The sequence below is a fragment of the Hoplias malabaricus genome, chromosome Y (genome assembly GCF_029633855.1).
Source record: "Hoplias malabaricus isolate fHopMal1 chromosome Y, fHopMal1.hap1, whole genome shotgun sequence".
Lineage (NCBI taxonomy): Eukaryota > Metazoa > Chordata > Actinopteri > Characiformes > Erythrinidae > Hoplias > Hoplias malabaricus.
Window position 1 is genome coordinate 60,921,239 of NC_089820.1, and position 23,707 is coordinate 60,944,945.

The 23,707-nt window shown below is 40.6% G+C and overlaps 1 protein-coding gene across 3 annotated transcripts in view; it reads left to right on the forward strand.

Moving 5' to 3' along the window:
• LOC136679012 (double-strand break repair protein MRE11-like) overlaps positions 1–19,761 on the forward strand; it is a 58,958-nt gene extending 39,197 nt beyond the window's left edge. For 2 of the 3 annotated variants that reach the window (XM_066657263.1, XM_066657262.1), the window contains exons 14-20: positions 2,774–2,833; positions 3,760–3,958; positions 9,869–9,949; positions 11,144–11,205; positions 16,782–16,843; positions 17,407–17,497; positions 18,818–19,761. In XM_066657263.1, coding sequence (XP_066513360.1) covers positions 2,774–2,833; positions 3,760–3,958; positions 9,869–9,949; positions 11,144–11,205; positions 16,782–16,843; positions 17,407–17,497; positions 18,818–18,871 — 609 coding nt within the window. In that variant the 3' untranslated portion in view covers positions 18,872–19,761. The remainder of the gene's footprint in view (positions 1–2,773; positions 2,834–3,759; positions 3,959–9,868; positions 9,950–11,143; positions 11,206–16,781; positions 16,844–17,406; positions 17,498–18,817) is intronic. The other variant, XR_010796516.1, reaches the window with a different exon arrangement.
• Positions 19,762–23,707: the final 3,946 nt, after the last annotated feature.

Below are 23,707 nucleotides of genomic sequence, written 5' to 3' on the forward strand. Positions count from 1 at the left end.
AGCTTCAGTTTCACCCCCTGCTTCTGAATGGTTAATTATCATCTAACGTCATTTTCTTCGCATTTAATAGAGCAGAAATCTATTGACTTAAATATATAAAAACCAAAGTAAATGGGAAGATAAATGAGTGTTGACTTTTATTTTTTTTTATAAATTTCTTGTCTCCACTCATTTTCACATTAAATCTTCACACCAATGTGCCAACATAAATTAGGAAGCACTGTTGATATCCTTCATTTTAGCCCCAACACAAACATACACACACACACACACCCCTAATGACACCACATCTACTTGACCTCCTCTCTCTCTCTCTTTCTCTCTCTCTCGCTGAGTTGTTTATTACTATATTCAGTGCTAATTAAAGTGGTGGAGTGGCTAAATATCAAAGCACTTTCCTTCTAAATATAGATGTTTGTTGTCTACTGTTCTCTATCTGTAAAAATTCTATTCAGAAATTTCTGTGATTAAAAATCACCAAAACTTGGCTGGAGAAATGAATATTTTTTTTTTACCTTTTTACCTAATTACATCAGTGTGTCACACATTTTATAGAGATTCTCTTTATAAGCTTTAACTCTCTGTGTTAAAGCTGGGAGTGTTCAAACTTTAATGCCGTGTCTTTGATGAGGAGCTATACTTGTTGTAAGCATGACTCCTTTTTCACTGGGATATAAATATGAGGTGACACAGGACAAGTTCCTTAGTCAAGTTTCATTTAAAGGTGAACACACTGAAAGTGACTTCTTTGGCCGAAGCATCACTTAAATAAATCTGTTTTTATGTTGAATGCCACTATAAATCTGTGTCTTTCGTAAGCTTCTCTCTGTGCTGTGTTTGGAAGCGAGTTCCGTTGTATTTGTAGAGTCCTTAACTATGGCTGGAAAAGCTTTTTTACTCAGAAAAACAGAGAAGAAGAGTGTCATGGGACAGCATGGTCTTGAATTACAGACTTTGGGTCTGTCCCAAAACCTAGTGAACTGTCTAACTAGTGAGCATTTTACTTCATAGTGTGCGCACTCCCGACACGTAGGTTGTCCCAATTCTTAGACACCTCATTATGCAGACATCCCAAGTCTCCCGGAAGTTCCAGGAGTCTCCCGCATATTACATGCGACTCCCTGATGCCCGCATTTCAAATAAAATCTCAGAATCTTGAACGAGTTGCTAAGAGCGCACACAAATGCCCACACAGGTGACACAGGCTCACTATATAGTGAGCTGCAGAGGTTGGTACTGACTACATAGACAGCTGTTTAGGTCTGTGTAGGTAGGGTTCTAACGGTTGTCTGTCCTCATGAGGCAGATTATTGAGACGTAGTAGTTAGAGAGCAATTGCATCACGGCTTGTTCCCACCCACTGTTTTTCCTGTTTTAATCACAAGTTTAATAAGTTTTGCTCTGGGAGAAGAGCGAAATAGATGGGAGTTGTCCTGGCATTGCATCATGGGATTGCCTTCTTGGCTGAGGAAGGGTCCAATGCTGCCTTAAAGTTTGACCAGATTACGATATCTTAGTAGGCAACATATTGCAGACATCAAAAAAAATCTAAAATCCTCCCGGACACACCAGAGTATAAGGGTGATAACAGAACTTTACTTTTTGATACACTGAATGCATGTCTTCAAGGAAAAAACACTGTCCACCCACACTAAAAACTGATTGGCTGATTGACAGACTTTGTGTAGAGAATAGGTCAAAACCCTGCCTGTTTTGCATGTGCTTCATGAATATGCACAAGAGGGGAGTTTGTTACCACAAGGTAGGCTACCACAGCAAGTACAGCCTTTCTCTCCCCCTCTTTCCCATACACAGTCGGGAAAAGCCTACCTCTAAAACTATAATTTCAGAGTGTTTTCTTCATCTTACAATCCAAATAAACCCAATTACAGATTTACATTAATTACATGTGTACATTCTCATTCACTGCTGGCTTTGACACTCTTTAAGCGTAGATTTTGAATCCTCTAAAACATACATTTGAGCTCCTCCTGGTGAATCATCAACTGTAGTAATGAAGCTTACAATAAACAAGTAGATGCATTTGCTGGAAACACTTGGACTTGGTATTTGCCACCTTCTGTTTTATTTACTCATCTAATTCTTATTATATTATATTATTGTTATTATATTAATATCCAGCACATCAAGAATGGTTACTAGACGTCTCAGGGTTAAATGCCAAGTGTTTCAATGCCGTCAGACTCCCTACCTTTTCATGTTTTATGCAGAAGTTAATGAATAGAGAGCAAACTAGAGTTGAAGCACTATTTTTTATGTTTTGTCCTATGCTTGTCGCCCATAGCAACAATATCACAGTCTCTCAATCTCATCTTGGTCTAATTGGTCTTTCGCATGGTTTATCTCCTCTTTTGTTTTTGATCTGATAACGCCAGTGGAATACCTCTCTGGACACTTGGCTTCTCTTTTTTTTTCCTTTTTTTTTTACATTCTTCCTTCAGTCTTTATAATACCACCATCCTGTTGTGACCCAGTGGTCAAAATGTCACAGGTTTTTCTTTAGATCTCCTCAATTACTTTGTGACATTTTAACTCTTTGTGAGGTCTTTCCACTGACGCATTTTCCTGTCTGTGGGGTGAGATGTGAGTGATGTCCCTATGTGTTAACAGCAGTCAATGAATAACACAAAAGCAATAATCTTCTGAAACTTCCTGCCATTTTTATTATGACTCACAGGGCAAGTGACATGAAAGGTACATGTAGAAATATAACAAGTATATTCTGTGTGTGTGTGTGTGTGCATTTTCTCAGATCCGCCGCTTTCGAGATTCCAAGAAAAACACTGTAGAGGAAGATGAAGAAGTTAAAGAGGTGAGTATATATACATCTTATATTAAAATATTCATTCATTATCTGTAACCCTTATCCAGTTCAGGGTCGCAGTGGGTCCAGAGCCTACCTGGAATCATTGGGTGCAAGACAGGAATACACCCTGGAGGGGGCGCCAGTCCTTCACAGCGCGACACACACACACTTACTCACACACTCACACCTACGGACACATTTGAGTCGCCAATCCACCTACCTAACGTGTGTTTTTGGACTGTGGGAGGAAACCGGAGCACTGGGAGGAAATCGGAGCACCCGGAGGGAAACCCACGCGGACACAGGGAGAACACACCACACTCCTCACAGACAGTCACCTGGAGGAAACCCACGCAGACACAGGGAGAACACACCACACTCCTCACAGACAGTCACCCGGAGGAAACCCACGCAGACACAGGGAGAACACACCACACTCCTCACAGACAGTCACCCGGAGGAAACCCACGCAGACACAGAGAGAACACACCACACTCCTCACAGACAGTCACCCGGAGGAAACCCACGCAGACACTGGGAGAACACACCACACTCCTCACAGACAGTCACCCGGAGCGGAAATCAAACCCACAACCTCCAGGTCCCTGGAGCTGTGTGACTGCGACACTAACCTGCTGCGCCACCGTGATGCCCTATATTAAAATATGTAAAAAACAAATTAAAAAATGGTGGTATTATGTTATTGCTATCCCTAAAATGACCAAGTAATGATTCCTGTTTTACTGGAGTCTAAATATGCAGTGACACCAAGGCCCAACTCGTTTAGTCATGCATCTAATGGCTCATTATCTAATTATCTCAGTAATCACAGATTCCAGCTTTTGACATGCCGTCCTAGTGCTCTAAGCCAAGTTCCTAAGACAGTTTGGGACAATATGATCAAGTGATAAGTGGTATTTATTTTTGTTCAGGCTATTAATCGAGCAAAAGCTCACAGGGACAGAGGCGATTCTGTTCGGGATCAGGATATGGTTTTATCAGATGAGCCAGCTGACGTTAACATGGAATCAGATGAAGACTCCGTGCCCCCTCCATCAGCTCGAGGAAGAGGAAGAGGGACTAGAGGCAGAGGAAGAGGCCAGAGCTCCACAACAAGAGGAAGGGCAAGAGGTGTATATACACATACACAAACCCACACATACATTATGTATGCTGCATCTCAGCTTATCAGGAATAACACACTTTTCAAAGTTCGATATGGATACGAACAGTGAAATGAATATAAAATCCACAAAAAACTTCCAAGAACAAACAAAACAAAAAATTCGTATTTTAAAACTAAATTTTAATTGAGTGCTGAAGTGATGACGGAGCCCTGTAATGAACGTCAGTAAGTGACTGTAAATAATGTATGTTGAAATGTTGAAAATGTGTTTAAACATCACATCATTGTTATTGAAACATTTTATATTGCGATTTATATTGATATTGAATTATTGTCCAGCCCTAAGTTATAATAAGTGATTATGTTAATATGCGTTTATTGAATATGTGCATTTAAAATTAATTTGAATGAAAAAGCACTCAGCTCTACTCTTTATACTCATGAAATCACTGATGAGCCGGAAGATGAGCTCCCATGAATATTAATAAATAACTGTTTAATGTTCATGTGGTTTTTACCTAATTGAAAAGTAATAGTGAGAAAAGTTTAATTTCCGTTTTGCACATTCTCCCACAGTTGGTTGTGAGGAAAGTCTTGCATCATTTCTGCATTCACACACCTGATTAACTCATCAGATTAGCTGCCTGTGGGGGTTAGAGTTTGGAAGAGAGAGTAAAGCAAACATGTTTGTTACCCTCGGAGTCTGGAAGTAAAAAAAAACAGTGATGAAAACCAAGAGCCATTCTTACTGAAGACGGTGAACAACCACAGTATGAATTTGGAAGAAACTGAAAAACAAGAAAAGTAAATACAGTTTATAAATATTAAGTTTAGTTTATTCAGAAAGCATTTTGTACAACAGACAATCAAGTCAGTGACCTGTTGGCCCCAAGCCTGCTTTTCTATTCATTAAACCATGGCTGCTTCAAACAAGACTCAAAATCCTAGATAACCTCTTGCCCACCACATGAAGAAATTGTTGTTGATACTTGGTGAACAGGGATTAATGGTGATTAATGGTGGAAAGTGCAATGACCATTCACAATGAGCAAGGCAAAATTATCTACCAAAAAAAACAAACTTTTTTTTATGCAAATTGCAAACCAACTAATATTCTCAGCCTCCACTCTGCTGTGAGCTAAAAGTTACCATTGCATAGCTGGTGAAATTTTTAACTTTTAAAGTATGATCATGTTTCTTGCTTGGATATTGTTCCCTGTTCAGGATAAATCCATACCTCCATCGTTTTTAGTTCCTCAAATGATCCCAGAACCTTAGAGGAAATGTATATGTATAAATATATATCTAAAGCTTTTCAGATCTTCAAAGAATGACAGAGTGAAATAAAGCACTCACTCTATAAGTGTTAAGTTCTCCAAATGATCCAAGAAGCAGTGTAATTTTCATAAAATCCCAGATCCACAGTGGAATAGACCCCCAAAGGTCCCAGAACCTATAGCTATAGCTCTGAAATGATGCCAGTCACAGCTGCAATTCCTTTGAGGGGACGTATTATACATTTTTCCACATGTTAATACAGTTCAGGGGTCCTAATGAAGGGCCTGTGACATGCTTTGGCCAAAACATGACAAGGATCAAGCAAAACCCAACATAGCACCAGTTTTCCCCATCTAAATAGCCCTGTTCAGACTGGTTTCAGTGCATATTCCTTTAAATAATAATGAGCTAGAGTCTACCCCTCATTTCAGCTCTTATTTCTTTGCACTAGTTGCGTTTGTTTGACCTCGTCTTTGCGTTCTCACATAAACATGAGTCCAGCGCTGTGATTGGACTTTCATTTGAGGGGGCTGGACAATTCTGAAGTCTCCACACCCAATGTAAAATGTGGCACCAGATCACCAAATATCCCACATTTTCTAATTAAGGCAGAATAAATATAAATGATTTGTCTGGTTTATTTTACAGTTTGTAGGTTGGTTCTCTCCCGACCCCTCTAACGCATCGCTAATGTACTGAAAAATGTAGATTTTTCCCAAATATGTTTAATTTTTCCAACATTTACTGAGCCCGATTTGAAAGAAAAGATACAGGAACATCTGTGTAAGAGTGCTTTAACATTACGCTGTGAAAAGCCAGTGTAGTTGATGCTGCCGCTGAATGTGAGTCAGCCTTGTACTGGAAATTAGCCAATACAACAACAAATGTCAGTGTTTGTTAGTCACCTGTCCATGTTATAACTAAAAAATCCTGATCTGTTTGACTCAACTACACCCAAACTAAGGCATTTAAAGGAACAGCTTTCCAGACATTTCAGTCGAGCATTTAAATATTAGGTATTACTGCTGTAAGGCAGCTCCGAAGGCAGGTGATTAGCAGGAGTGGGTGACTCTTAGGCTTTCAGGATGTAGGCTTTCAGGATGTGACTCACAATAGCAGTGGCAAAGGAAAAGGGCTTCTGGAAAATCATCATTTGAATCCACACTTCTCAGATAGGCATGGGACAATCAGAAAATAGGAATGTAGGAACACTGCTGGCACTCTACCAGACGAGTGCCTACAGATGAATGTATTCCGTATATTATGTCTGCACACTCTCCAGAATGCTGTGGACAGAAAGGTTTCTGGGACCTCTTCTGCCACATGGCTGTAGTAACAAAAAATGTAGTTCCTCAAACAATACCAGAACCTCAGTGGAAATGGATGTCATTCTACTAAATGTTCTAGAAACACACTCATAGGACTGTGTAGTTCTTCACCAAGTCCAGCAACAAGCTAGTGTGGCTGATGCTGTGTTGTTGAACAGTGAGTTATTCATGTGCAAGAATGTCAAAAAGAGATCAATGAACCTGAATGAAATACTATGTCTGTTGTTTTTTTACTCTGTGTCTGAACCCTTCTGCCTAGAACTGTACAAAAAAAGAAGCCATTTCTGGGAATTATTTTGTAGAAACTGTCATTTTTTCCCTGAACTCTTAAAAAACATGTTTTTATCCTCTACCTCTCATCACAGTTTTTGCTTCATTTTGCTCGAGCACATTTAACAGTGAATCTTAATGCACGCATCTGCTAATATGTGTCTGTGTGTGTGTGTGTGTGTGTGTGTGTGTGTGTGTGTATACCAGGAATATATCACATTGTGGGGACCAAAATCTATTTACAAATTGACATTGTGGGGACTACCAGCTGTCTCCCACCATGTACACCATTGCAAGTTACGGTTAAGACAAGTTTAAAGGTTGGGGTTATGGTTATGGTTAAGGTTAAGCTAGTAGTATTTATGGAAAATTTGTTTTATGTCTCCAAAACATGAATGGAAGTCTATGTATGTCCCCACAATTCACAGAAACAACACTGCGTATGTGTATGCCAGTGTGCCCACGCATACGCGTGTTTCTGTTTGCTGAGTGCAGAGCTAAGTTGGAAGCGGGGTATAAAGAAAGAGAAGGACAGCTTATTGCAGTGAAAGTGGACGACTGAAGGCACATTGTTTTTTCAACCTCTCTGTCATTACAGTTAATCTTTAAAAGCCTGAATTTGACAGAAAAGCCCTTATTAAAGACCCCGATGGCCACTGAAATGGAGTGGTGGACCCAGATTTTAAATGAGTGTTGTAATCATCATTGGATTTTCTCAGTCCATCAGCCTCACCGCGGCTGATTATTGTGGTGTTAAGGCTGATATTTGGTGTGAGGATAAATGCTTTGTGAGATTGTTTTCTTTGTAGCGCTATCCAGTTAATGCATTGACCACTTCGGCAGCTGTTTTTTTTTTTTCCCCTCCCAATTTATTCCTTCATTGATATTCTGAAACAGCTGTATCCTGTTCGGTGTCATTGTGACTCTGGAGCTTACCGGGAGTCACTGGGCACGAGGCAGGAACACGCCTTGGAGAGGGCTCCAGACACACATTGTTTATACATGTGTTGTATAATGTATCACTATGATCTGAAACAGCTCTCAGTGGAGCATACACCGTCTTTAAAGGTTTCATTCTGACACTGTCCATTTTATCTATTGCACTTTCCTCATTATAAAAGACAGCAGCTCTATTAACAGTGAGAGCAGCAGAAAACAGTCAGTGGTTGTGCCTCGAGTCTCTGAGAAAACAGCACGAAAAAAAAAGCTATTAGTAAATAGCTTAATATGAATGCCCCCCTCCATTTTTGTTTGAAGGACAAAGGGGTATTGGCACAGAGGTGGTGATGAAGGTGGGCTAATCCGGGGTAGGTTTCTAGTATCAAACCACCACTAACAGCTCAATACACTTACAGGAGAACACTCTATACCCAGTTCTGTTATGGCAGTTGTTTACTTAGGTGGGTTTGGGTTTTTTTGGAGGGGGTTTGGTATGTATCTTTGCTTTGTGGAAAACAGACACTACACAAAATTGTAATAATAACATAAAAACATTTTAGTTTAACCCTTTAATTCATTTCCCAAAAGTTTTTCCATCTACTGAATGGCACATCATTTAAAGGTAAAATGGCCTAACGAATGTCATTTGTAATAAGTTATATGTAAATAAGGGAACAGGTGTCAATTGTTTGAGCCCGTATCTGAAGCAGATTTATCAGTCACATATAAATCATAGTTGACATGCCATGAGATACTTGCTTTGATAAATAAGGGAAGGTTAAAAATTATTATGCCATGCAGGTGATGGCTCCTTCGTTGACTCTCCTTTGTGCTATTCTGTGATTTCACACCATTAAGTTTAGTGGAAAGAGAATGTATTTTAGCAGGATATGAAAAGAACACTCTGTAGAGACTCGTTTCATTAACCTTCAAATTCACAGTGATTTTTACCTCCTCTTCAGTTACCTGCTCTGATTACTTTAAGTACCCAAGAGGTATACAAGCTCAAGACAATGTCTTGAGAAAAAGACAAGATGGGATTTTTTTTTTGGTGCAACCTCATTAATTGACAATTCTGTAGAAATTCTGTATAAATTTGCTTTGTTCTCTAGTGATTTAAACTCATTCTTCGGTCAATAAATTGACAGTTGATTGGCCAGTAGAAGTAAAATTCTGGGAGTGTGTGTGTGTGTGTGTGTGTACTGGACCTATTGCTTATGAAGTGTGTTGATTGATCAGGGCATGAAACCGAGTAGATGTTCTTGTAAAAATTGTGGTTTAGTTCTAGATCTGAGAATCTATTTTGCTAGATCTTTCTTCACTATAAAGTTGAACGCCATCACCTACTTTTTACATCTGAACGCCTGCTGAAGTGTGACCTTGAGGCATTAAAATCAATGTTGATACGGGCACGAGGATTAAAACTGGGCTAACGAGGGCTGGGCGACCTTGAGTTTCTTGGAAAGAACAGGATGAGCAGTTCTGTTCTTTCTGAGCTTCTGTATTTTTAATGATGTTGGTGATGTTCTGGTTCTATTTGAGCTTGTTAATGATGGTGGTGTTTTACTACACTTCACCACAGCCGTATTTTGTTACTCATTTCTGAAAACGTGGAGGGAGAAATGAGGAGGAAAGCTGCAGTTTGCTCTGTTTTGCTGAGACCTGTTTACCACAGAGTAGTTACCAAGAAAAAACCAGACACAACACCTTCTTGTCAAACTTCAAGTCTAGAAACATTTCAGTGAAATTGAGAAAGATATATAGCAGGCCAGCTGATGTTTTTTTTGAAGAGTGAATATTAGATTAATGTTAGTTAATTAGCATTTCTATTTACACTAACGCCATCTGGCAGACGCTATCATCCAGAACGATTTACAGTCTAGACGTATTACAGATGTGTTTATGTAGATGTAGGAATCTTACCTAGGGACTTTTATTTCTTTAGCTTAGCATACCCCTGTCTGCAACATGGAGGGCAGAGGCACTACCCTTTAAACTGTACCAGTACCAAAAGAGTATGAATTCGATTTGATGGCAGATTTTTATAGTTCAGTCGATATAAAAGCGTCAACAGTTAAACTAGCTGTTGTTTTTTTCTAGGCGCGGGTTCACAGTCTGGACGTGGAGGCAGAGGACAGAAAGTTTTATCCAGTCCTGTTAAAAGCAAGTCTATAATGGAGGGTGAGTGACAAAATAATACACATTAAATGTGACATTAAATGTGACTTAAATGTCACTGTTGGGGAAAAAAATATCTGATTTTAATGTTTTTACACCGCGCATAGGTTTCATTATCAACCAAGCAACATGAAATATGATGGTAATAAAATGTTTACTAGATGACAACTTAATATACATATGAATGACATCTGTGATTTTTAATAACTTGTAAATCAAGGTAAGATTTTCTGACACGATTCAGTGAATGTATTGACTATTTAATGTCTTATGTAAAGTTGTTTTATTATGTTTTTTCTGCAGAGACAGCATTGGATAATTAAGTTAATGTGTTTATTTACCACTTACTGATGTGTGTGTTTTTAATTTTTTCAGTTGTGTATTAACACTATCTCTGAGCAGTGATAGGGAATAAAGGCTTTAGTGGGTGCTGTGAGATAGTGTTGAATTTGTGAGTGTGTGTTTTTCTCTTTGTGAAGGGAGTGGTAATGCAAGGGGAAACAGTAGAGAAGTGTGTGTTCGAGTCGGGGGTGAAGTGAAGGAGAGAGAGGGAGTGGGAGGGATAGAGAGTAAAAAATGAGGAGGACAGCTTATAAGTGTGTGTTACTTGTTCTGTTTGTTTGGTGTGTTATTTTGTGTGTAATACCAACGTGAGGAGAATAGATTTGGAGTGACCCCATATAACCCACCTTGTGTGTGACTACTACTCCATTTTCTGTCTCTCTCTCTCTCTCTCTCTCTCTCTCTCCCTCTCTCTCTCTCTCTCTCTCTCCCTCTCTCTTTCCCTCACTTTTTATTTCTTATCTATTTCTCTTGCCACATTTCCCCCCTGTTTCTCACCCTCTCCTGATTTTCTATCTCAGCCTCCCTCTTTGTCGGTTTGATTTCTGCTTTGTTCTTTCTTAGTCTTGCCACTTCTACTTACTTTCTCTCTCTCTCTCTCTCTCTCTCTCTCTCTCTCTCTCTCTCTCTCTCTCTCTCTCTCTGTTCATGTGTGTTTATAGTCCATCCTGTTTTCACTGCAGTACTACTTTGAGTTTCTTTGTATTAGAGCTCACACACACTCATGCAAAATGTGCTATATATTTTTCTACTTTGGGTTTTGTATTAGATAAAAAAATTATTTGTTTGCCATTTGTTTGTTTTTATATTTATTTTTGGTGGGTTTTTCCTTTTCATATTTTTTTTTCTTCACAGCGTTCCAGGCTCCAGCCACAAGGACAGCCCATGGTGCTGCCAAAAAATCGTATGCTGAGGAGGTATGTGTATACACACACACACACACACACACACACACACACAGAGGCATATTTAGGCTTCATGCTTATGTCTGAATATTTATTTTCCCAAAAATATTCACCAGGATCACTGAGCAATGTGCTGCAAGCAGTTAATTTTTTTTTTGTATAATTTGATATTTTTTAGAAAACCTTTCTGCAAATTTTGAATACATATAAAATAAATTAACAAACAGTTTTAATTCTGTGCTTATTCCAGAGAATGTTTTAATTTAATAAAAACTCTTTGAGATTTTGGAGCATAAACTGAGGCAAAGACAAGTCTAAAAACACTGAAAGTAAATTAATGTATTCATGCAACACAAATCCCTTCGAGCAAATCACTGCACGGAGCCATTGAGCCACATTCTGCTCAGGAGTCTAGCCTGGATTAACCAGCCTTAGGCTTCACAATGGATTAGAACCTGATTTGAGAAAACACACACGCACAGCCATGAGCCAGGCCTCAGTCATCCATGACCAGGAGTCCAAGGGATCACAATTAGTCTTAGAAATGGGCCTCCCTTCCCCATCACACAGTTTGATACTTGCCATTGTGGATTTCTGTTACATAGTGTATCAGATCTGGGCAGAGAGCTCCAAAAGCATTATATTAGTGGCAATATTTCTGTTAACACTCATGTTAAACATTGGTCTGTAGCCCTTTGGATGTAAGAAAAGCATATTATAAGTGGTTTATATTGGTATTATTATCATTATTATAATAAAAGTTATTCTACCCCAATTTCAAATTAAATTCATTAGTAAAATTAATAAACTTTCAGCTGTGTGCAATAAACCTTTTATAATATTATAAAATATAACAAGTGGTTTCTTGAAATTCAATCAGAAATTCCAGTTTTAATGACTACTGCGTTCTCAGAATGATTCAGCCCCTTCATCACAAGTGTCTTTAGTGCTTTGTAGAGGACCTCCTTTCTGTTATGAGCTGCTGCAAACATGATGCATAGCCAGACGCCAGTTTCAGGCAGCATTTCTCAGGAACCTGAGCCAGCCCATCCCTCATGGGCAATGATTTCCAGATCACTAATGTTCTTGGGTTTGCCTGCTGCAACCGATTTCTTCAAAACCCACCAAAGATTTTTTTTTATTATTGGACTCAGTTCAGGTGACTGTAATGGCCACTCCAGAACCTTCCAGGACTACTTCTCAAACATTCATGTATCCAGCTTTATTTCTTCACTTTGGAGTAAAACTCACAAATATTCTGTGGCTTATTTGTATGGGTTTTGAGCCAATTTCTCTAGCAATTTATCTTCCAATTGCTCAGTAGTGGTGAACGTCTTGGAGTTCAGGCATGGAGACCTTCAGCATTTAGTTTGTGCCTTTCTGTGCAAACTGAATCCTCAGTGCCAGCTGCTGCCAAATTTTGCAGTCTCTCGAGGCGTTTTAACCACCTGCCTCTTCAAGAATCTGGTGGCAGTCAGTGATAGCTTCCTCTTTCTGCCAGGTCCAGGCCGTGTAACCAGTGTTCATTTTACTCTGAACTTGTGAACTATGCTTCTAAATCTATGCCTTTTCTAACTTTATGCATCTTTTTTCTTGTTTGTGAAAGGAAGTGAGATCTTAGACTCTCTGGACGTATTACTAACATGCAGTCAGAACTCACTGTCAAAAACCCTTCGACAGTCCAGGTATTTGATATGTGCTTCAGAGAAAACCTTATTTGCAAATGTGTGCTTTTATGAGGGATACTCTAAAGAAGGTTGAATAATCCTGCGACTGCAGTAGTCATTAAAAGTGGCATTTTGTGTTAAATTTGAAGAAGCCACTTGTTATATCTGTTGTGTTGAGATGTTAAAATAGTTCATATTTGACTGGTTTATTGCAAACCGCTGAAAGTTTGATCGTTTTGCTGATAAACGGAAGGTGCGATGGGGGTTGAATAATTTTGGTTGCTAATGTGTAACCTGGATTGGCACAATTTTGCAAGAGCAACTTTTATGTGAGTTAGACTAATGTGTTGATTGAATTGAGCTTCAAAGTGTAAGAGCTTTTTTTTTAAACACTTCTCACTGTGGGCTTAAATTGATTTATGAAGCAGATTGTTCTCCCTGCGTGTCAGCCAGATGTGACTGGACTTATTCTGGGTGATGAAATTACATGTTTGAGGCATCTAAATGACAAAACTTTCCTTTAAATGTGCTTCTATAAACACACACACACACACACACATGCACACACAGAGAGACCCACACACCAGTTGAATGATTTATAAGCAGATTGAACAAGCAGCTGGTAGAACACCGACCCAGAGTGAAACACACAATCTACTTAAGCTTATTTTGGAACCATGTAGGAAAAAGTGTGTCCATCCTTTACCTTTATTACAGCTTCCATTCTTTTCCAGAGGCTTGCTTCTAATTTTATATTTAAAGAAATATAAAGCAATCTTTTTCATTTCACAAAGTCCAACAAAATAATCCAAATAATTCATATACATCCCAAAAAATATAAAATAATAATAAAATAAGAAGTTAGATTTGTAATTGTATCAATATCATTTGTCCTAAAAATATATGAAAACAAGAATTAAACACACACACACACACACACACACACATATATATATATATATATATATATATATATATATATACAAATGTGCTTCAAGCATTTTTAATGGAAAAATCCACCAAGCAAATGTACAAACGACAGGATGCTTCAACTTCAGATGTTTCAATTCCCTGTCCACACATTTGCACCTGCTTCCACTCACCTGCAAATGCGTACACACACACACACACACAGAAATAAATACATCAAAGATATTCACAAACAAGCTGCAGCAAAGCAACATCATCCATCCTGGTGGCAGCATAAAAATTTACACACACTCCCTCTGCTAAGGGATCAATCAGTCACACTTGGAAACACACACACACACAGACGCTCAGATCCAACACATAAACCACAAACCTCTGGCAAAAAAACAACAAAGCTCTGAGAGAGGCACGGTCATGGATGAAGGTTGTGCATTGAGCTGAACAGCATGGAGATAAGAGGTTGTGTAAGGGCAGCTGTTAAACCTGCACACTTCCACTGATAAGGAGCAAGTTGTATTTGTGTACTTTTCCAGCTCACTAAGGTGTGTTCATCTGAGATACAGGTGAAAACCATGAAGATAAGTGAAAGTGGAATATACTCCAGAGCAGAACACTACAGAGCATTACAGCTATATGTTTTTACTGTCACTTCTGCGTAGGAGGGTCATGAAAAGGTCAGAAATTCTCAGGCAAGACTCAAATAAACAACTGCACAAATATTAAGTAGCATTTCTAGGGTTTCCTTTTACAGTTGGAGATTATTTTTGCTTCAGGCTTCTCCCCATTCATGCCATTAGGGAAGTGGGTGGGTTTTGGGAGCATTAACAATTCACATAATCACACAGATTCATAGATGTTTGCGTATTGAGATGTTCTCAATCCCTTTTAGTGGTCCACTGGGCGTAATGATTATCTAATGATGCTTTTCCATTCCATGGTACATGCTTGACTCAGCTCAGCACGGCTCGACACACATTTCAGTGCCTGGTCCCTGGCCACTTTTTCCCTGGCACAGCTCCATTGCAAATGTAGCCGCAAAACACGGCCTCCCACTGGAATTGCTGGCTTTGAAAACGAAACATGGAGGTAAGCTTAAGGCTTGTTTTTTTGGACTGAACACAGCTCAGCGCCCCAGTTCTCACAGATCAGCAGAGATTTTTTCATTTCTTGTGGCATGTCCAACACTCCCTGGAGTTTTTTGTCTGTCCCTAGTTCGAGGAGAGTTTGAGATTCTTCAAAAGACCATGGCATAACTTTACAAGCTGCCATTGTGAGTCGGATAAAACCGCCATGTCTACCACTTTAGAATAAGACTACATTTATAAATCATCAGCTTATTAATGTTTTGAATTAGGTTGTAAACACATTAAAACTAATAAATAATCAATTATAGCATATAGATAGAAAGGATGACAATGATCTCTTATTTACCAAATAGTGAACCCACATCCATCTGCACTGTTACATCATGCAAAATACTGGCCTTACTTTGTCTTCTCCGTCAGTCGACATTAAGCCCGTCAGCTTCAGCACCTGGATTTTCAGTGTTTCTCCACTAAGCCTGTTTTAAAATGGCCACACCCACTGTGCGGAACCCACTTGGTGGAGCATCAACTGGTTTGTTCATGGACTAAAATAATTCCATTATTTCACATGAGTTTGCCTTGCTCCCTGTTATTCCGGGTAGGACCTGAACTCACTGCAACCCTGATCAGGATGAAGCAGTGTCAGTAAATGAAGGAATGAATGAATCTCATGTGAGTGGCACTTTATAAAAAAGATTAAAAGAATAGTACATAATCATGTTAATAAATATTGTTTACCAGATTCTGAGAGTAAAACGACTGCTTGCTCCTTTAATTTGCAGACGTTTGTGAGGTCCTGTGCTTTTCTGTTGGAGTAAGGAGCTGCTGAGCTTCTGTAAATGTTAATGAATTCTGCCCAGTGGTCATTAAGAGCTGGAGAATTGCGACCATACTTGCTCCAGTGCGGTTAACACAGGGTCGTCTGAAACTGCCGGAGTGATTCATGGTGTATACACACACACACACACAGCAAATGTTTTGTAGCTCACTGTCTGACTCCTGATGTGTGTGAGATGTGTCGGCATGGCAACAGGTGAGCAAACTCACCTCGGAGACTTGTGTGTAGTCAGGGTGGGCAACATGGGATGGTTACACAAGCTCAAGCAGTATGTTGTTGTAAAATTATACAGTAACTGCGTTTTATTCTGTAAAATTACAGCACTTTTTAGTAATTTAATTTATTTACATAAACATATATATATATATTGTTTTTGGTCTGAAAACACCAGTACAGTAGGAGGTCAACAAATATGTGTGATTTTTAATTAAACCCTGCACATAGAACCACTTCTATCCCTACTTTGGTGTCTGTTTGGGTTGTTTGTTTGTGTTTGTGTGTCCAGAATGGAGCTTCTTCAGAGATCCTTTTAACAAGTGTGCCATCAGATAAACACTCGAATAATGGAGCGTGTTTGGAATACATTGCTGGGCAATTAAAAGAAAACAAAAAACAAAAGCTCTCAAGTATTTTCGGGTGAAATAATTAGAACAAAAAATAAGCACTGTTAATTCTTAATGATGCTTCATTACTGCAGCCTTCAGCTCAGGCAGCTATTGTCCTCTGCAGCAGGAGATAAGTGGATTTTGCATTTTTGCACTGGTTCTAAGCTCTAAAGAGCTGGAGTGAAGGACTCTCGCAGCACTTTCATTAATGCTGGGTTCTAAACTTTTGTATGAGGGTTAAAGGCTGAAACAAAATGGCAAATTTGTATTTGTTTCATGTATACACACAAGCTCAGGACCAATCCCTGGGCAGTGTTTGGAAAGATGCTCTTTGGCGACGTGAGATACCGAGAAAAAGAAAAAGTTCCCAACTGAGTTAAGAACAAATGACGCTCTTGTACTTTCAATCTTCTCTTTCAGCCTTTGTGATCTCACACTTTCTTTATTCCTTTCATCCCTCCAGGTCATCATCGACGACAGTGACTCAGGGGACGACTCCTTTGTTCCGGCTAAGACCGTCCAGAGGTGAGTTTGTATATAGTTAATTAAAAGAAGAGAAAAGGAAGGATCCGCGGTCCTTCACCTAAATCCCTTCATAATAGCCTCATTTCATTTCTCTCTTTCTACTTCGTGTTTTTATTCTCTTCTTTCTGGGAGTCGCATGAGGATAACATAAAGATGGTGAACACCCGCTTGTCAAACGTTTTTATTTCTGAAATGAAGGAAAACAGTAGCTCTTTAGAGCTTGCATTACTCCGTTAGCAGTGTTTGCTCGTCTAGGAAGGTTTTACACTAGACATCAGAACACTGCGGTGGGGATTTGATAGCAAAAACATTACTGAGTTCATGTGCTGACACTGGATCATTAGTCATGGATTACAAACCCCACTACAGCTCATCCCAAATGTACTGGGTACAGCTCCAGAGAAGAATTCCACTGCTCCACAGCACCGTGTTGCAGGGCTTTAAACCTTTGAATTGAGCGTCATGTGCAGCTGCTCCAGAATGTCTACTTCATAAGAGTTATTGTTTCCATTTGCCCGAACCATCAGGTCTGACCCACCTCTCCTCTATCTGATATTTTGCAGAACCTCCTCCATGACGTCAAGCAGGAAGAGCTCTCAGAGCCAGAGCCTGTCAAATAAAGGAGTTTACTTCGATGATGATGACGATGATGATGTAAGGACAGCACACACACTCATATGAACACACACCCAGGGTTAACTCCCAGACTGATGTTATTGTGACACAGATCTGAAGTGTTCATATCTAATCCAGAGCCATTTATATACAGTTATATGCAAAGGTTTTTGCTAATGTAGAATAGTACAGCACTGGGATTTATAACTCTACATGTGTCACTGTGCTTTACAGAAGTGTTCTATTATATATTTATTCACAACAGTATCACGTGAGTTTTAATGAGGGGCTTTATAGCAGCAGCAGCTAAAACACCCTTACATCTGTTACTTCTCCATTTGTTCTGTCACAGCACACTTTGCACCCTTGAAACTGAGTTCAAATAAGTTCAACTGCTGGCTTCAGACACCGGCGATAACTACAGGCTCTGCTGGGTGTCCTCCTGCTAGCGCTGGCCTGCTTTAACGTAGACCTACCCGAAGTAGGAAGCTAGTGTAAAAGTAAAAGGTTTTTGTTGTTTGGCAACAGTCCAGCCCCAGAGCAGTGATGGGAGTGGAGCCAAATGAATTACTAAATTTTTTAATTAACCACCAACTCATAATCTGCTGTGGCTTATTACTGTTAAGTAAAAAATGATGCTTGTAAAACTTTTCTGCGTAAACAGTATCGTACTCAACGTGGGGCTATTACTGAATTAGAGAGCGGCTGTGTTTATTTTTATTGTATACAACCAAATCAGAGCCGTGGTGATATATAAGTACTCCTCCTCGTTTTATACAAATGAACACACACCTGCTACAGAGGACTCACATCAGCTGCTCTTTATTGGGAGATTTTTTAAGATTAAAAAAATAAATAAAATATGAAATAATGTGGCATGTGTAACTACAAACTGAGCACTAATGTGTTGTCCCTCTGTCTCTCTCTCTCTCTCTCTCTCTCTCTCTCGCCCTCTCACTCTCTCTCTCTCTCTCTCGCCCTCTCACTCTCTCTCTCTCTCTCTCGCCCTCTCACTCACTCTCTCTCTCTCTCTCTCTCTCTCTCTCTCTCTCTCTCTCTCTCTCTCTCTCGCCCTCTCACTCTGTCTCTCTCTCTCTCTCTCTCTCGCCCTCTCTCTCTCTCTCTCTCTCTCGCCCTCTCACTCTCTCTCTCTCTCTCTCTCTCGCCCTCTCACTCACTCTCTCTCTCTCTCTCTCTCTCTCTCTCTCTCTCTCTCTCTCGCCCTCTCACTCACTCTCTCTCTCTCTCTCTCTCTCTCTCTCTCTCTCGCCCTCTCACTCTGTCTCTCTCTCTCTCTCTCTCTCTCTCGCCCTCTCACTCTGTCTTATCACTTGCTCACATTCGCTCTGACATTTTCAGGATGAGTTTGACCCATTTAGAAGTTCAAGTTCAAGTCGACACGGCAAAAGATGACTGAACAGAACTCTCCAAGAAGAACTCTCCAAATCTCTCTCTCTCTCTCTCTCTCTCTCTCTCTCCCCCTCTCTCTCTCCTCTCCCTCTCTCTCTCTCCTCTCCCCCTCTCTCTCTCCTCTCCCTCTCTCTCTCCTCTCCCTCTCTCTCTCTCTCCCCCTCTCTCTCTCCTCTCCCCCTCTCTCTCTCCTCTCCCTCTCTCCTACCTGATCACATTTGATCTTGTTTCTCCCTCACTTCTGTCTGTTCCTGAACCTGTTGTTTGTTTTCAGACTTATTTGCTCTGAGTTCTACAGTAGTTCCGTGTTAGCGTTCACTGACATTAAATCCGTCCTGCTATTCCCAGTGTTCGAAGTCTTCTGTGAAGCACGTTGGAGGATGTTTTTTTTACTGCTGTCAGTCCACGAGCCAAAAAACGAGAAGCAAAGTGGCTGCAGGCTGTCATATACTTAGAAAACACTTCTTAACCTTCACCCTGAGCTTTGACATGCACTGGGCCGTGATCTTCACCCTGAACTCCAGCCAATGCTGCTATAAATAGGGAACGTTTAGTTCTATATTTCTTTTCCATTTTCTTTCTTTTTTCCCCCAAAAAAGAACATCTGTGCAGTTGGTCACGGAGATATGTAATAACTTTTTTTTCTTAAAGTTTCTCTCATAAAACAGTTATGCCACAGATCCGATTTCATTAGATGTTCTGTAGAACTCTTGGTAAGAGCTCACCCTTTCTGAAATGTAGCATTTCTCTGGCTTTCTGATTAGTACTCTTCCCACTATTTTCTCCACTTTTTTTATGTGTTTTTTCGTTTCTTGTTGGGTTTGTTTTATCTCTCACACAATCAAACACACACTAGTGCATTCACCCATTAATCAGCTTTTCTCAGCTTCCAGTAAAGGTTTCCCAAGTCCGTTCTCTTTGTCTCTTGTCTTTTTTGAGCCCTATTTTAGAGTTCATTATCTCTCCAGGACTCTGTGATTGAGGTCCCAAGTTTGCTCTTTTCCTGAACTTTTAAAAACACTATCAAACCACAACACTGAGCTCTGCGATAGCCGCTAAATCAAAGCTGTGCCTAGGACCATTCTTTGCTGACCCAGCTGGACCCATAGAGCCAACTCGTGTCAGATATCTACTGTAGCCCTAAGAGATTCTGCCCAACTCTGACTATAGCCTAAAAAAATTCTCCAACTGATAATCCAACAGAACTTTGTAGCTGTAGGTGGAAATGAAGCTCAGCTCTGTTCTGGTCTAAAAACATCCACCGATTTTTGTGCGAGTCTTTCCACTGTGAGCAGACAACTGGAGAATGATCCACGACCCAAGTCATACCTACTGTGTATGGGTCCTGTGGTGTGAAGGGGGAGCAAACGAAGTATGCAGAGTAAGAGACGTACTACAGTCTAATTGTAGAACCACGAGGCTCTCCTGTCTGGTCAGTGGAGTTGAGAGCATGGACAGTGAGAGTAAAGTGAGGAGGTGTTTCTATGGTTCATTTTCATACAAAGCGCTGATGTGTTTGTAGAATATCACATGCTTTACATTACATTAATTGCTTTGAGAGTTGTGTATAAGCCACACACTGAAGATCGCGTCGGGTTTTACTAATGTAACTGAAGAGTCAGAGCATTCTCTTCTTGCGCAGGTTTCAAATGGAGCTTCAATCACCGCAGTAAGTTCTGATCTTATGTGATGTGAAAGGAGCTGTGATTAGTCACGAGCCTCTGAAAAGAGTGGCCTTCGCAGCGACCTGCAGCATATGAGTAAACTCGTATCTGCTTTGTCTGAATCAAAAATCACCACGGTAATTTCAGATACACAATTCTGGGCCAGCGTCACAGTCTTCACGTCTTCCCTCTGATACCTAGTGACCTGAGTTTAATAAACATGGACGCCCTGCTCTCTGGAGGATAAACTGATTCATTCCAGGACTACAAGGCATTTCGATTCTTCTTCTCATGTGAATGATGTGCCATTAGAGGTTCACACTCCTGGGTTTTGGACCCATGGGTCACTGTCTTTGCAGAAGTGCTGCTGTCTCCTCCTACAATCTAAACACGTTTATATGTGGATTGATTGTGTCAAATTGTCTGTGAGACTTTGTGAGTGATTCGCTTTCAGTGGAGGTCAAGGTAAAAAGATTTAATTCCAAGTAATTATGCAGCATTTCTATTGGTCCGTTCATCATTAAATTTATACACAGTGTGTCTCAGTTCTTTGATCTGTAACCTGGAATATGTAACAACACCTACTTTCCAAAGTATATAACCTGTTGTAATTCAGCAGAGGTGCTCTGGCTTTGGAATAGAATTATGATTTTTTTTAACCATTGTGGTTACAACTGTTTAAAAAAATACAAAATAAAAGACTCACTGCTTTTTTTAAAGTTCCTGCCATGCGTCAAACAAAACCGTCTGAACCCTGAGACAAATTAAAATCAATTATGACCCGAGCTTCGAAAACAATAAAGATGAATGGGCTGTTATTCATAGACCCTCACAATTCCTTTCATTAATTCAGACACGCTAATGAAGCTAGGAGCAAGCACAGCAGTGAAAATCGTCCACCCACAAGGTCCATATCATTTTTTGATACTCCGTAATTGTTATTATGTCTGGTGTCCATTCATGAGAAACCCATTGAGTGCTTTAATGACGCATGCAGAAATCATATGCTTGGCCTTGAAAAACGAATCGTTGCGAACATGGACGTTTATCACTGAGTATGTAGAGAAACATCAGACAAGGCCAAACTACATAATAAACTGCACAGGTTACTCACTGTTCCCAATGTAACCAGATGTCATTGTGGCAAGTGGTGAAAAATAGACTCATTACAATAATATTCTTTGATGGGTTGTGTTTGTTTGATATTAAATCAATTTAAGGGCTCTGCAGTGTACAACGATTTGTTGAATTATAGATTTAGATCAACTGACGTTACATTCATTCATTCATTCATGTAAGTGCTTATCCAGTTCAGGGTCGCAGTGGGTCCAGAGCCTACCTGGAATCATTGGGCGCAAGGCGGGAACACACCCTGGAGGGGGCACCAGTCCTTCACAGGGCAACACAGACATTCACTAACACCTACGGACACTTTTGAGTCGCCAATCCACCTACCAACGTATGTTTTTGGACTGTGGGAGGAAACCGGAACACACGGAGGAAACCCACGCAGACACAGAGAGAACACATCAAACTCCTCACAGACAGTCACCCGGAGGAAACCCACGCAGACACAGGGAGAACACACCACACTCCTCACAGACAGTCACCCGGAGGAAACCCACGCAGACACAGGGAGAACACACCACACTCCTCACAGACAGTCACCCGGAGGAAACCCACGCAGACACAGGGAGAACACACCACACTCCTCACAGACAGTCACCCGGAGGAAACCTACGCAGACACAGGGAGAACACACCAAACTCCTCACAGACAGTCACCCGGAGGAAACCCACGCAGACACAGGGAGAACACACCACACTCCTCACAGAGAGTCACCCGGAGGAAACCCACACAGACACAGAGAGAACACACCACACTCCTCACAGACAGTCACCCGGAGCGGGAATCGAACCCACAACCTCCAGGTCCCTGGAGCTGTGTGACTGCGACACTAACCTGCTGCACCAACTGAGATTATATTTGAAATATATATAAAAATTAAAATCTAGGTGTCCTGTTTTTAAACCATTTTCTGGATTTCTTTCAAATGCAAAACCACTGCAGCTTGCGATCGACCCCAAGACATTGACTCGACACTTTCTGAACTCAGCAACCCGACCTAAGAAGTGTTCTGCCCTGTTTGTAATGTAAGACTTGAGTGGAGAGTGACAGCTATATCCCACAGCTCAGCCATCCCACTAAATCCAAGAATGAGCTGGATCTCCATTACTGACACCAGGTGCCCTGAATTGTGTAAAACCACAGGTTTTCAGGGCTCTGTACTGTTCCAGTTCTGTTCTTTCTTTCACTTTAATGACTCAGTTCATTGTAAAGCTTTCAGGACCCGCAGAATAAGACGTGAACTGCTGGGCTCAGGACCAAAATTTGTTGTAAAATTGCTGTTGCATTCCAGGAGTCATGTGCCTCATTAGCATAGCATGACTGACAACAGCAGCACATGACCAAGGGATACACGTCAGAGTTGTCATGGCAACTGCTTGGCATTACATATGACCAATGATCTAGTTCAGTTTACTTGCATTGAACTGGTCACATTTTGGATTTTCATGTTGATTTTAAAAACAGGTGCTGCCCCAAAGCTCATTGTCCACTGTGGTAAGATTCACACACTAGGAACATGAGAACCAAGACTCAGAGGAGAAACTCCATGAAGGAAATGAAGAATCAAGAATCAGATCTTTTTAAAACCACTGCAAGGAACTGAGCCTCAAAGCAGAATATGTCTCCCCACAGCGGGCAGCCGTGGCCTGGTGGTTAAAGAACCGGAAGGTCGCTGCTTCAATCCCCAGAGCCGGCAGGTCATGACTGAAGTGTTCTTGTGCAAGGTACCGAACCCCCAACTGCTCCCTGGGCGCCGTAGCTAGGGCTGCCCACCGCTCCAGGCACTGCTCGCTGCCCCCTAGTGTTCACTAGTGTGTGTAAATGTGTGTTTCACTGCACGGATTGCAATAAAGTTTTTCTAATTCTAATTCTAATCTTTAATGTCCAGTTCCTCAGGGAACAGCCGTGTGATTCTGATATGAACATTAAAGGGACGTATTGTGAATAAAATCACTTGTTTGGTGCATTAATGCTTTAATTTGTGCAGCTCCTGCCAACCCTTCCACATTGAAGTAAAACAGGCCAGTGAGTTTTACTGTGGCCTTCC